Below are 15,990 nucleotides of genomic sequence, written 5' to 3' on the forward strand. Positions count from 1 at the left end.
TTCGGAATGAAAGAGGAACGATACCTGCAGGGAGGACTGAGGAGGTGATCAACGGGTTCAACTCACTCGTCTTCCCACGGGCACACATCGTTGCCGTCGCTGACGTTGGACGTGGCCGTAGTGGCAGTCGCAGTGGCCGGCTCCGTTCCACTGCAGCAAGCTACGGTTTCTGGTGGTTGACCGGTTCCGCTACCAGGTTTGGTGTCGGCAGTGGAGGTAACGCACTCGGCTACCGTGGCCGCGGTGGCCGCCGTTTCGTCGACGGTGTCCGCGGCGGTCCGGTCACACCCGTTGTCCCTGTCCACCGAGCTGACGTTAATGACGGGCGTCACGCTCTGTTTCCTCGCCAACGACAGCGATTTCATCAGCTTTTTTCTATTCGACTTGTCGTCCAGTGAAGACGCGGCTTTGGCCGGTTCGTGCGGTGACGTTGATGGCTGCTTTTCGGGCGACCTGCTGTCGGGTGACGGTCCGAGGTCAAAATCCTCGGCCGACGACACCGACGGCCGGTCGACCGTCTGTTGCGGGGTGCACGCGGCCGACGAACCGCGGTGCTTGTCCACGCTGCCGCCGCCGCCGCCGCTGCCCAGACCGCAGCTCCGCCGCAGACGGCTGGCCACCGAATCGGATTGGCTCTCGTCCGCGCTCGTCGCCGAATCGTACGCCGCACCGCCCGAGTTTTTGCGCGACGACGACGTGGACAGCCTGCGCTCACGTTCTTCGGCTATGGACGCCGGCAGCGGCCGCTTGTTCTTGTCGCAGCTACCACCGTCAACCACGTCCCACGGACACACGTCGTCCGCCATCATCGAGGGTAACTGCGGTTCAGCGCACTCCTCCACGCCGCCGCTAAGGTTATCTCTGCAGAATACAAAAAATGATTTTCCGTTCATAAACTGATTCGCGTTAACAACTCATCATCGTCCCCCTCTCCCCTTGTCCTCCATCGCCATCACCGACTTATATTCGTTTTATCTCTCGCGATTTCCATACTTACCATCACTCGCAGTAGTGCGTATCATAATATAATATAACGTTCTTATGTATAGCAAATAAATAACTGAATGTAAATAAAATATGTCTTGCTCGTTGTTTTACTACACATGTCTCACACATAGCCGGAGTAAGACGAAATAATGTTGTTCGACATTTATGTTTTTAAGTATTCCACGAAATTTATTTTTAAACATATCGGACATATTTGCTTTTTATTATATTTGCAGAATAGCTTAGAAATATGCAACTACTGTACTGCCTGTACGTTAATCCACGCATGCTCACCCTAGTCACCCACATACAAAAGTTTTATATTATATATAGTTGCACTATACAAATTTAACTCTTTAAGTTTATATTTTAATTCGAAGTCGTTATATTGCGATTTGATCGGCGAGTTAGGTTAGGTTAGGTTATTCTATATTTATAAGAAAAAAACTGAAAAACACGTAATAGACTTACGCACATATAATGTAAATAGGGCTATCGTAAAATGACGGTTTAATAATTTATTGTTAGCATATATAATTTTGCTACGAAATAATTGAAATTTTGTATTACGGACATATGTATAAATAATGTACATAGTTTTGTGTTTATTATTACACAGCTATGGCGTCTCACCACGTTTGTCCCGGTTAGTAATCTTTTTTTTTTTAATATTAACTGTTTTAGACGATATTACGCATTACGCTGTATTAGCTGTCCATCTGTTTGTGTTACCGTATTTAATAATATTTGATCTGTGTGCAAACATTCAAAAAAAATAATACTTATTTCTTAAATATCTAAAGTATAATTATGTAGTAGCTGATTTATGTAAATATGTTAACAATCTAATTACTTATTTGAAATGTCCATTAAACGTTCAAATATCGTTGGGTACATGTTCTAGCTAAGTCAGAGTCGAGAGGTGAGCAGATTATAGTATTTAGCATGTATAATATTATAATATAATTGGTAAGCCGGTAAGCGGGTGTGTTAGAGGACAAACACAGTGAGACAACCATTATAATATTATGTATAGATGCCACTATTATAGAGGTGCATGTGCGCAAACAATTGGATAACATAATATATATAATTATCTGCAATATCAATATTCAATACTATATACTTATAGATAGAGGTAATACAAATCGCTACGGGTAATACATATTACATACTCTAATCTACTGTTTCGTCATAATTAATATAGTAATAAGGATTATTTTATATACTTAAACGACGTGATTATACAGTACGTGAATACCGACATTAAGGTAAAGAATACCACTACTCGTGCATAACTCAAGAAGAGGAACGAGGACATTGAATTTTGTTTAATTATACATATAATAGTATTGTGTTGTAGATGAAACGTATATAGGACTACTATACAGTATATAGTATATATATATATATACATTATGCATTATACATCTATACAGTGGCGTGTCGAAGGGGATAATTGAGCTAGCGGCCACATCTGAGTTTTTGGGTTGGTGCCAGTGATGGGTAGGTTGGTGCGCGGGTAGTAATAAAGGTGGTAACTTTACTAATATGTAGGTAATTATGAATGTATGAAAAATTCTCAATAAGATATAATTTATATATATATATATATTGATAAGTGGTAGGTGGTAATACCAAAAGTCAACAAATATACGTAGGTATACTATATTATAGGTTATCAAGTATAAATGTAATGTTCATATTTCATAATAGTATTTTCGTCTACATGACAACTATATAATATTATGTAACAAAATAAGTTCGGTACAGATTCGGTGTATTGCATAATGCATATTTTTGATTTTAAAGTGCATAAATCATATTATTCATACTATTGTGTATAGTTGAAAATTTAATCAGTTTTTAAAGTTACATGTCTTCAGCTATCATTGATACGTATTTGACCTCATATTATTAAATAAAGACTATCAAATTAAATTGTCTATCCCAAAGTAAAAATGTTAAATATTTTTATTTATAAAATAATTTTAAATATCCATAATTTTGATGAATGTACCTATTTAAAATTTAACACTTATAAAAATTCTGATCATACGGCCTTTTGATATCTTTGACTGCTATGGCCTGTAAAAACCACTTTTGAAGATAATTTATTAAATTTTCAAATTTTTGATCATTTTTTTTGTCTATTAATAGTTCAAAAACAATCAAAATATTTTTAAAATATTATCATATTGTGTACCTATGAAATAATGATAATATAAATATTTTGTGACAATTTAATCTCACTATAGTATAGAGTCTATACGATTATTCTATTCTGGATCACAAAAAAAAATATAAATATAAATAATTTTAATATCTTATATAGTTATACAGTTGAAAAATCTCCCTCCTCCATTGAAATAGGTTTGCCAATATGCTAGTTTTTAAGCGAAATATAAAATAAAAGATTTTTATACTAACTAATGGGTAGATGCGTTGGTCGGTGAGGGGGTATTGGGAAAAAATTCCCTGACAATATTTGAGTTCACCACGCCACTGATCAATACATGTATAATATAGGTAAACGGCATACGCATGATGTAAAATATATATATATTTGTATAAGCGAAGAAAGAATAGTCAATAAAACTGCAAACATAACGTATTGCACGCCATAATATAAAAAATAAGTAGATAATAATTAATAATATATGTATTTATTGTGTATAATATAGTATATAAGGATATATCTCACACGAACTAAACGTTAAAAATAAAAATAATAATAGTAATAATAACAATAAAAAATAAAAACGACCGACAAAGAAACTTTGTTCAGACGTATAGTTGTTTTAACTTACTGGTTGGAACTTGGAGAGGAAGGTGTGCAAGGTAAATCTCCCCTGTAAAACATTATATTGTCTGAACTATTCAAGTGTATCATTACATAAAACATATACATAAGATATTATGCATAAATTGGTATTGTGAAATTTTTCACTTGTACAATATAAGTGGATGTATATGCTTAAGAATATGACGTGTGTATGTATATTATGTTGTGTATAATATATGCTGTACCTATAGAAAGTGTTTATAATCGTGTTCTTTGTGCCCGTATGACAGTGCATAAGTATAATACATAATATACGTAAAGTATACTAATATATATGTGCTATTTTACAAGAAAAATTGCTCTGTGGCAACGCATATAAGGTACTCGAGGAAAAGCTAAACAAATATTTGTACATTTTTATGTATATAAGTGAACATTGTGTTGTCTATCGTTTACAATGCATTACTACATATATATTTTACTGAGATACTCAGTAATATTACGACTAGAAGATGTTTTTATACACTCATTATTATTTCTACGTTTTAAATAGTGCCTAAATAAGTAAATATAATTAATACAGTATATTTATAATATTAACTCGGCCGATATCAACGATTTCCCAAAAAGCAAAGTTTGGTTTTTTGCAAACATTTTTTAGTAACAAATGTTTTGTTTAAACGTTTTAATTTATGTTTCTCCACTGATATAATCGTATTTATATAAGTTATGTCCACACATTAACAAAATGTGTTTAAAATATTTTTTATTATTCCTTAAAAAGTTATTCAAGGTACTATTACGTAGAATAATTTAATTATAATAATAATTTTTAATAATAATTTAATTAAAATTGGTTACCTATTCGGTAAATGCTAAATTCTATGCTGAAATAATTGATTTGTAAAGAGTATACGATGAGCCACTCCAATGTTTGTTACTCAACACGGCAACACGCCAAATACAATAGTTACACTATTACACAGTATATATTATTTACCGTCATTAATTATTTTTGTGCACCTGTTAAATATCTTTAGACCTAAAATTTAAATGTAGATAATAAAATTGATAGATAGTTGTTGTGTATTGATTGAATGTTTGTCCAAATATAGATAAATAATTGAAAAAAATGTTCTAATTTCAGTGAATACTTAATAATATTGGAATATTTATAGACGTCAATTAACCATTTTGCTTGACCTTAGTTAATGTGATGTAGTAAATATATTATTATATGATTGTATAGTTTTTTAAACGATTTATTCACTGCGATCATATAATTTGTCCAATTATAACTATAAGGTTGGGACACTTAATGCCATAGAAGCTAGTAAATGATGTGTGTATAATATACAGGGTGATTCTTTTATCAAACAACACTTATATGGTGTTTATGTGTAAATACCACCTAACATACACCTATAACATACAAAAACCACCCAACTTTGGGAGGATATAATATCTTGTAAACGGATTAACGAAAAATGAAAATTTAAACTTGAAAATTCATTGAAAAAATAGCCTTAAAAATTTTAAGTATAGGTTGTCATTTGAAAATCAAAAGTTGATAATGGTTATCCTGATAAATATAAGGGTGAAAATATTTAAAAAATATATAGTTCTAGAACAAGATGGTTCTAAAATTTTGAAAAAAAAAATTTGAAAAAAGTCAATAGTTTTTGAAATATTAGTGTTTGATAAAAGAATCCTGTAGACGCACATAGGTTGAATGGTTAGATTCAATATAATCCCCCTCTACGGATTTACCCTTCTTGAAATTATAATATGGTTGGGTTAGTATTTAAAAATATGTACAGCACAGACCTATACACAGTTCACCCCGAAGTATATATTTTTATTTATATGTGTCTGATAGTAGTTATTATTTTTGAACTCTCGTGTGTGAGATTCTTATTTATAGTATCGCTGGGTAGGTATACACCAAACGATGAATAAGTAACATTCATAAACTGGGTCTTAATAAATGATAATTGTGGATTTTTTTATGTGTTTTTATATGCTTATGCTTAAAAGTCATAACACATATACATAGTATAGTATATATATGTTTATGCGCATTATAATAAAGCATATATATATACATGTTACGCACATATATAGGTATATTGTTTGTGTTGTTTTTGTTGGCTTACCTATAGGGTATGTCACTGAGATTAGATTGACTATGGGATTGCGAGACTTTAACAGAATTTATTGGAAGCTCGTGTGGTGAGCTGGTCAGGCTCCTGTCGCTGCCCCTCCGTTTTGCGCTGTTACACGACGACGACTGATTCGCTTGTAAAACCGATGACGATGACGTACCCTGTGTGCTTGAACATCCAACAGTGCTTCTTATGATGCGATCTTTGCAATCTACCTTTTTGTTGGCAGCGCCGCCGACCAGCCCGAAAAATCTAAACGAAACATCAACAAACTATTATAATATAATCTTACGCCTGATAATTTTTTAAGCTCATCGAATTCGTTAGTATTCGATCGTCAATCGTCATTTTCATTTGATTTATGTTGTTCAATAATTTGGTTCGTGGTGAAATAATAACAAATACATTTTTTATTTAACCAAAGCTAATCGCCGGTTAACATCCGTATAATATGTATCGACAAATGAATACACGTAACACAAAATGTAATATAATAATAATACTCGCTGCCGTTTTCCGACGGTTGCATTTAAAATAAATCACGACTACAGATTCTGCAGTACAGCTGTAGAACGACAGAGTGAATCGAATCATATATTTTAATAAATCGTTGTAATTAAGTATATTGTATACCTTCGTCTGGCCGAGGGCTGGACTCCATTAGCGAGCAGATTTTTGTAATGCTCCGACCTTATGAACCTAGGATAACAGTCTTTTTTCAAGAGTAATGTATACACGTGTTCCGCAGCACCATCGAACGTAAATCTCGACGGGATTTTCATTTCTTTATGCGTTCTTTCCATCGTCTTTCCGTCAATATTGATTTCACACGGAGCACCGGGCGCTAGAAACTCACTGAAAACACGCGATGCCGATATAGACGTCGTGTATTATAGGGATTGATGTGCGCAATTATATTTTGCGCAGTCGTGGTTGTAAAATATTTTAGTAGGTAACTATTCAATGACGTTTAATGGTTTTGAATACTCTTATTCCTATATTAATATAGGTACATTTAAATATTGCATTTTTAATACATTTATTGATATTGAATACCCCTACTTGGCCAAAACGTTAATTTGTATTTTCGGCGGATCGTTTTATTTTATTGCCTATATAGTAATAATTTCGTAATTTCGAATTTACTATTGAACAAGTTAAATTATTGTATTAGAGTGGTATGTATGAAAATGACAAGCTTTAAACCTGTATTGATTTTATTAGGTGGTTATTGTAAGTGGATACATATGTCGAATAAATAATAGGTATTACTATAGCGTAACGGATTGTTTTATTGAAAAAATAAAAATATACTATAATTAAATAAATCTACTATATTATATGGATTTTAATAAATTGATTGATTGCTGTTTAAAATAATTATTATAACTTCGAGAACTGAGAAGCATATTACTTAATAACTGCACTGCATGCATAAGTACAAGGTATATATCAAAAAGATCTGACAAATTTAAATATCAAATTGATAGATCTTCATCATATTATTATTAACTGTATGTATAAATGCGTATTAAATCGAAGCTTCGCTACGTTGGAAATATAATTCATCAGTGTTAATAATAATCATTAATCATTGTTATTTGTTATTGTGTAATAATTATAGTACCTATAATAAATCTTCCTTTTGAATACTTACTCATATATTTCTTTGACTCTTTGCAGGATTTGTGACTGACAGCTTCGTTTCAAATCATTGACCGCCAACCAAAACCTAATGTTTTCGTGGCTGTATTCCTTCCGGAGATAATTTGTGAACTCGTAGAGACCTGTTCAGTATGAAAAACAATGTAATTGACTAGAGCCACGCATTCTGTGCTAAAGATATTTCTCAATTTCTACAAGGTATGTAGAATTTATTTACGTTATAACACAATAGATATTTATCTTGAACAAAATTGACCGTATAAATTAAAACATTGAGTTAAGTGAACGTGGAAAACGACTATTTTAAAGGTTTGATCAAAAGCGCATACTTTTGTAAACATTATATAACTATAATAATAATAGCCAATTACCTGTTGCATCGGACACTAAATCTTCCATTGATAGAGCCCAACGTTTTATACGCTTTTCGGTTATAGCTTCCACCCTGAAACATACATACGTCTCGATATAATATTAACACTGCTCGCGGACGTGCGAATTTTGGTAATTTGTTTTTTGGTTTTTACTACAACATAACACTTATTATTAGAGTATATATTACTATAGTACTTAAACTCACATTGGGCAATTGAACGTCCAAAATGTTGGGTCGTCCGTCACCCAAGGATTAGATGGCTGAGCACCTGTGATTAATGGGTCGTACTCGTTGTACGTCTCAGCAAATGAAACTAGACCGTCCAAAGCAACTGACGTTTTAACTCTTGTTCTCCCTATACAATTTCTTAGCAGTTCGACCTGAAAAAAAATATTGACATTCCTTATTGAATTGCATCTTAAAACGTTTGTAGTTTGTTTAACTTTTTCACATTTGTTCATCATGGTGTATGTCTATTGCATGCAGTCTATAGGGATTGGATCAATTATACTTAACCGAAACTATAGGTCCAGTTTAAAGAAAATGAGCCATGGCCATACGGGATTTTGTTGAAAATATTTTCAATAAGATAGACGTTTAAAATAATTTGTACCGAAATTTAACTGCGCAGATTCTTAATCATAGAATATTTTACTAGTTTCAGTTATAATATCATGTATCGGATGAAGTAAATATTCGATTGTTAGTAAAGGTGTCTGTCGTCTTTATACATAATATTACGCGTCAATTTTTAATTGACATCCGATATAGAATTATGGATTATTTATAATAATAAATAATAAAAATGTTATTACTTTACACTGTTCGATAAAGATATATTTGTATTTTATTTACTTCTCTCCGGAGATCTTCAGAACTTCTTTTCTTTTTGGTTGAAAAACTGCCTCCGATCTTTATCGGTATTTGTTCCATAACGCTGACACATCCTGGAGGAGGTCGATGTACTCTCCAAAACGCCCTTTCTTGACTATCAGTTACTATTTTTTCGCCTTTTTTCCTATCTTTGCTTAACCGAACCTAAAATAATCAATCCATGTACAATTGACATCTCGTCATCAAGATTAATTACTTTAAATAGATAAAAACACTTCATTTTTACTTGTTCTTCAGCCTGCATCGTGATGAATTCCCATTTGTTTTGTAGATTTTTTTTCAGACTGTTCAATGAGTCCTGGATTAATAAAAATAATAATAATAAATAATAATTTTTTGATTCTAAATGTTAAAATGAAATGTTTAAATTTTTTGATTTAATGCAAAAAAGCTGTTATTGTATGCAAAGAAAAAATCAAAAAGGTCTTATTTTTATTTTAGATTCATTTTTTAAAAATATCTATTACACAGCAGTATATTGCAGTGCTTAAAAATGCGGACCTCGATACATTTTTAGAGTTAATTCATCATTTTTTAAATTAACTAAGTTATGCGATACTGATGCTTACCATTTCATAGTCTTCCAAGGCATGTCGTTGTTTGTTTCTTAGCAGTCTTTTTGATAGGTATATCGCATATTCTACGTTATCAGGATTCTTTTGTGAACATGGCCAATAATACGGAATCTAAAAACAATATCATGATCACAGTTGTTTTTTTAACTCCATTTTGAACGGTAGACGTTGGACTGTGTCTCGATGTTATAATGTAATGTACAATAGATATTATTCATCTTACTTGGAACCTGTACAGAGAACTGTCATCTTTTAGAGTAAGAGTTTTTGAGTCGTTTACGGGAAAGAAGTATCCGTATTGACATAACATATTGGCTATATGGACCGCTTCTGTAAAAAAAAACACAAATTTCCTTATATTACGTATGTCTGTAATATTTTACTAACATGTCAAGAAGTCATCTTCAGAATTTCAAAACATTTAAAATATAATTTATGATGTATATAACTTGTTTAAAGTTGTGCTTCGATGAAACTTTAACTTACTAAAACGTTGAATAATATATTACTGATATAATAGGACAATATTTGAAAAGGGGTCATATTTTATATGAAGTGGCATTAAAAACGTTATTCAAACTCGATTTTCGCAAAAAAATATTAACTAGGTACCTAATTGTATTCTTTTTTCTATATGAAAAAAGTGTTTTAAGTACGTTAGGTTTTATATTGATGGGCATCATATACTGCAAAAAGTAAATAAATCAATAAAAAAATGTATATAGATTTGTTCAGAGACCACTCATATATATATACACTATATATATAGAACTATAATACATGATCGATTATATAAATAAATTTTAATAATGTAAATTAATGTTGGTATATATAATAAAGTTATATTTGGTTTGTACATACTTTACGTCTTTACATTTCATCGGTGTACCTAACGTGCGGACGTTTTAGAATTAAAAATTTAAAACAAATATATACGTATTTACATTAGCTTTATTTATCTTTGCGAAAATTGTGAATTCGTTTTTTACTTTAGAGTACATACCTAGTGATAATTAAAATTATATTTATATTTATTATTGCAATGGCATAAAATGGAAAAAAATCTACTATTTATTATTGTTTTTATTTAAAAAAAATTTTTTTTTTCCCGGTAATATAAAACTGTTTTATGACACGCCTCGTCCATAAATGGTATTATAAATTTAACGCAAATTTGCAATACAAATGGCTTTTTAAAACATAATTATTTTATCATTCAATGACTGGAAATATTATGCTCTAAGCTCCTTTAAAATCTTTTTTCTAATGCGATAATGAATATATAATTTTAACCAATTGCCCGTAGCCATCCATATTATATAATACATTATAGAAATCGCTGATTGAATTGTTTTTATCCTTTTAAATCAGAAAAATAGATTAAGAGAAGTAGACAGTTAAATACAGTTCTGCTGTACATTAGGTGTTATGTAGATCACTGTAATAGATGTGTTAAATTTGAACTTTAAATTATTAATTTATAACAATATATATTTATTTCAATAATTTAAATGATTTTTTATTATTTATAAGAAAAAAATTAAAAATATCGAATGTTTTTAAATAACTCAAAAAGGGTCAACATTTTCAATAAGTATTTTGAAAATTTTACGGTAGGTATATGGAAAATTAACTATAAACATTCGATGGAAATTTCAAGTATCTACAGTTGTCTATTTATTTTTGAATATTACATCAAAAACAAAAACAAATTCTTGTCAAAAACTGATTTTGAATAAAATTTCCGCTTTTCCATAATTTTTTTTCCTATCGTTTTTGAAAACTACTTGAAATTTTAAATTATGACCTTTCTGATGCACCTCAAAGATTCAATTTTCCGACAGAAACGTTTCTAAAGCTGAAAATCAAAGCATTTTTTCGTGAAAATAGTCACAAAATAAAAAAAATACATCGTTGTAAAATCAATACATTCATTGCTCCACTCAAAATTAAAAACGTCTTAATAATGATGATTCCAAAATCAAGAATCAAGAGGTAAGATTTTATGAGAAATTTTATTTTTCCATCATATTATAGTAAATATTTCGTGATTTTAATCAATTTACTTTGCTCAAATAAATTATTGTTTTGATCTGTGCTAAGACTATACTGCAGTATACACGTAGGTGAAAGAAAATATAGATATCTGTTATTCATTTTATGATTTTGTTTTTTGGAGATAAATATACCATGAACAATAATATATTTTTAGTATGAAAAATGGTTCTTCTCAAAACATTTATTTATTTGTTAAAAAAATTACAGAAATTCCTAGAATTAATGACCTTTTAAAATGTTCTGAAAAACTATCAGAAAATTTCAAAGACAAGTTTCAGGAATTAAAAATCAAGGATGCCTATATAATACAAAGATGGCTTTTTTTTCTGTCTGGGAAAGTTCAGGAGTGATAACATACAAAACATATGTTTTATTACGTGAAAGATTTTTTCTAATTCATTTTTCTAATTCTAATTGAATTGTACAAGAAAAATCTTCAAATTTTACATCGATGTCGATTCTCATAATTTGTGTATTTATATTTTATAGATATTAAGTGGAGTGATAGGTAATATTAATTATTGTATAGTGAAATATATTTTTATATTGCTTCTCATGCCTTATAGAACATTAAAAATACTTAGATTTTAAACTCATTCAATATCTATTTTAGTAGGAAAGTGAATCTATAATTATAGTATTGTCGTAAAAATCTAGCAGTATTTTTCAAATAACCAGAGAAAAAAAATTAAGGAAAATCTGGAATTTCTTAGAAAACCAGAATTCAACGAAATCGGTTGGTTTTACGAATAATCTTAGTTAATTAAAATTTTCATCAAATGTTGTTTTCTAAAAACGTGAAGTAAACATTTTCACTGGGTCAAAAAGGATGAATATTTAATTTTAATACAAGATTACTCATCAGTTATTAATATATTATATACTTAAAAATATTTAAGACATAAATGCACAGTAATTTTTTAAGCATTAGAAGTTTAAATTTTGATATTGATACATTTTAAATAGCTAAATACTTTTTTAATATATTTTTTAAACTATTTAATTAGGTATACAGTATAGAATAAGTCCATTCATCGCATCTAAGTTTTTTTTATCATCGACTGCATTATATTATGTACATTTTTTATTTATTTACAATTAACTAGAATTCACGTCTGAGAATTTATAATGTACCTAATATTTATGTAAGTTCACGATTTAGGCATCAGTATATAAACCTATATAATTCTGTTTGGGTAGGTATATCATTCGCATTACTGCATTCGTCGACGTAGCTGTATAGAAATGAAACTCGCAGCCATAAAAGTAATCCTTTTCAATATAACATTCCTGAAAACGACCAACGGGAAGAATAGTGCTATGGTTGTTTATTGCTCGGCGCTCTGAGTCAGTATTATATATAGGTACCTAATATTGATACGATATTGTATTTGAGCATCACGGCGTTACATAATTCAACTTCTACAGACCTATACAGCTATATTATACACATAGGTGATAAAATGTTCTCAATCGAGAGACTATAACCCATTAAATAGATTTACGGAAAATAAAAACCCATCACATATTTTTCTTGCGTTACGGGATACGCCCGAATGAAAAAAAAACAGTCCAAGAAAGGACTGCTTATCATTTAATTACATGTGTGATAAAGTCAAACATTACAATGTGAAGTTAGTGGCTGGATTAAAAGTTATAAAATAAGTTGGGTAGAAGTGTGTAGAAAATATTCTTTGCAACCTCGTTTTATGGTGTCACATAATATACTTTACGTATGGTAGTATTATTAAGTAGGTACCCATGAAGAGAAAATATGCGTTTACGGGGATACGGTTACGTGTATGATAGTACATATCTTTATAGAAATATTTATTGAAACGTTTATTAAACCTGAGTGGTAGAAATAATAATAACGTAAGAGCTGTTTGTTGTACGATGAGCGACCAATTTCGTTTCACATATATATATCTGGACTCTGAACATAATATTTGAATACATAATATGCAAATGTATAATGTATAATAACGATGCATATTATTATTATGTGTACCATATTTACTGTTTTACTATACCTCCTATTTACATTTTTTTCCCGACTCATAAAAATCGTATGACAAAGTACATTACTTTCAGATTTCAATTTAAAAGCAACGTTGATACATAATATATTTCAATGGAAATGTTTTGTTTACGTTTTCGGACTTTTGTACGTTTGAAGGTTCATTTTTATTTTCATAAATAATGTATAGATCCATATAATAATAAATACCTAGTAAAATGTAAAAACGTATACTGAAAGTCCAATAGTAAATAATATAGGAGGATTGCATTTGTTTGAAATTGTTCCGTGAAGTGATTTCGAATTTAAAATGTTATCAAAGTTATAGCTTGTTTACATTGTATTTATATTTACAGTGAAGTATTGAAAAACAAGTCATTATATTAAACTACCTCAGAATTTTTATTTAGTAAGAAAAGGAATCGATATTTATTTAGCTTCATTCACCAAAACACTATAATATGTTCTACCTATAGGTAATTACTAACTACTGTGTAAATAATTCTATACATTATAAATATTTAAAAATATATTAAAAATCAATATGTATTATAGTGTGGTATAATAAACAGAAAAATAAATAAATTTTAAATACTGGTATGAGAAAAAAACCTGGCTTATAAGATTTTTTTTTAAATCAACTAGAAACAATTTGACTGATTTATTGATATTATGAAAGAAAGAAGTATTTAATAAATTTACTGGAATAAACATTATTTTAAATATCAAATCGTTTATACCTAAGAAGTTGTCCTCCAAATTTCAATCAACATTATTTAATTAACTCTATTTCAATTGTATAAAGTAAACAATTTTGGTTCGTGCGTTTCAACTTTTTTTTTACTAAAACATAATTAGAAACAAAATCTTGTTTAAACATTTTGCAGGTCAGTTAAATCCAGTAAATAATGGTAAATAAAATTTAATACAAATTAATTTGTAAAGTTTATTTATGAAAATATTACGTACAATGGAAAAATTAGGTTTATAATGAACAAGATATTTTTCTATATTTTTCTTATCATTCAGTTTAGTTTATAATATTTAAACATTAATTAAACGTTATGAAGAAATCATTAAATAATTGGTTCGATTATTTAGTTTGTGGCTTTTAAATGTTGGTTTTTTTTTCACTATTCTGCTTCATTATAAGAATATATAATCAAAGATGAATGTTTTGTACACTTTTTATAAATTCATATCATTTATACAATTAAATTATGTACATTTTTACACTTTTTATTTTCGTGGAAACTATTTTATTGAAACCATTTTAATAATTCAAACTTACCAGTTTCGTCGACAGTTAAACGGTCCATTAGCCATTCAATTATGTTATAACCTGAAACAGTGTAATAAAGGTTTATGATTAGGTATCATGTTAAATTAATTATTTGCATAATACAGTGGTTGTCGCTTATAGTGTTCACTGGTTATAAGAATCGGCCGCTTATAGTGATAAAAAATGCCAGGAATGGAACAAACAGCCGTTATAAGTGCATTTTTCGTCGCATGCATTATTCAGGTTTTCGGTTATTGTGATCAGAAATATAAAATATAAGTATAATTTACAACAATATCAACTCTTTTTATGTACAGGGAAAACGATTACGAATGACAATTATCTCAATCGTGAACTTTAATCGAGCTAATCTTATCTAATGTAACCCACGTAAGCGATACTTCATAATACCGTACATTCGTATATGTTTAAAACTGTTTTTGTTCTCATAAGGTACCAATATTTTACACTTTATAATAATAAAGCAGTTTGTTTTCGCCCATCGTTCAGTCTACTGTATTTATGGTATAACAAATTAAAAATTAAAATTATTAAAAATTAAAAATAATAATACCACATAAATATAACTTTAATATTTGTGGCTTGGTGAGGCGCGGTCGTACGCTCAATCTGCGGAAACGCACTGAGCGTACGTACCGGCCGCAGTTGCTAGCTCCCGGATGGGTGACCACCCGGGATTTTTAGCAACATATCCTTGCCACACTTACACAAACACGTGTTACAACCCTACCCAATTAAAAACCTACAAACAAATATACAAAAATAATCTCTACCGTACCACCCCACACCCAATGGCCTATGTTGCCGCGGGTTCTCCTTACAAAAAAAAAAAATTTTAATATTTAAATATTTTTATGTTATTTTCTACCTGATTTTTGAGTCGCCGCTTATATAGTGATTTCCGGTTATAGTGATCAAAGTACTTTTGAACGAATATGATCACTATAAGCGGCGACCAATGTATATTAATTCATATTAATTTATTATCAAATTGTATTATATTAAATCTGAGTATACATTATGGTAATCTCCTAACTTATGAAGACATGTTGTAGTGTATCAAAAATATTCTGATTGACGATGAAAATATTGCTTTTAGTGAAGGTATATCGACAAAAATATTCTTAATCGGTGATTTTATTACCAAAAAAAAAATTTAATC

General features: G+C 30.0%; 2 protein-coding genes across 10 annotated transcripts in view; one reads left to right on the plus strand and one right to left on the minus strand.

The window, feature by feature from the left end:
- LOC107171704 (regulator of G protein signaling 11) overlaps positions 1 to 15,990 on the minus strand; it is a 53,781-nt gene that overhangs the window by 3,822 nt on the left and 33,969 nt on the right. Inside the window, exons 4-15 of one of the 3 annotated variants that reach the window (XM_089225214.1) lie at positions 14,817 to 14,867; positions 9,671 to 9,777; positions 9,442 to 9,558; positions 9,099 to 9,170; positions 8,834 to 9,016; positions 8,183 to 8,358; positions 7,974 to 8,047; positions 7,595 to 7,724; positions 6,571 to 6,792; positions 5,929 to 6,189; positions 3,798 to 3,839; positions 67 to 861 (exon numbers count right to left, since the gene is read on the minus strand). In XM_089225214.1, the coding sequence (XP_089081340.1) occupies positions 67 to 861; positions 3,798 to 3,839; positions 5,929 to 6,189; positions 6,571 to 6,792; positions 7,595 to 7,724; positions 7,974 to 8,047; positions 8,183 to 8,358; positions 8,834 to 9,016; positions 9,099 to 9,170; positions 9,442 to 9,558; positions 9,671 to 9,777; positions 14,817 to 14,867 (2,230 nt within the window). Of the gene's footprint in view, positions 1 to 24; positions 862 to 3,797; positions 3,840 to 5,928; positions 6,190 to 6,570; positions 6,793 to 7,594; positions 7,725 to 7,973; positions 8,048 to 8,182; positions 8,359 to 8,833; positions 9,017 to 9,098; positions 9,171 to 9,441; positions 9,559 to 9,670; positions 9,778 to 14,816; positions 14,868 to 15,990 lie in introns of all 3 variants that reach the window. The other 2 variants (XM_089225216.1, XM_089225215.1) reach the window with 2 other exon arrangements.
- LOC107173638 (uncharacterized) overlaps positions 7,660 to 15,990 on the plus strand; it is a 107,833-nt gene continuing 99,502 nt past the window's right edge. For 3 of the 7 annotated variants that reach the window (XM_089225220.1, XM_089225218.1, XM_089225221.1), the window contains exon 1: positions 7,660 to 7,800. The gene's annotated coding sequence lies outside the window, so the exon portion shown is untranslated. The remainder of the gene's footprint in view (positions 7,801 to 15,990) is intronic. The other 4 variants (XM_089225223.1, XM_089225217.1, XM_089225219.1 and 1 more) reach the window with 2 other exon arrangements.

This window comes from Diuraphis noxia, unplaced genomic scaffold, assembly GCF_037042655.1.
Source record: "Diuraphis noxia isolate RWA-SAM2 unplaced genomic scaffold, SU_Dnox_SAM2 contig0004, whole genome shotgun sequence".
NCBI classification, from domain to species: domain Eukaryota; kingdom Metazoa; phylum Arthropoda; class Insecta; order Hemiptera; family Aphididae; genus Diuraphis; species Diuraphis noxia.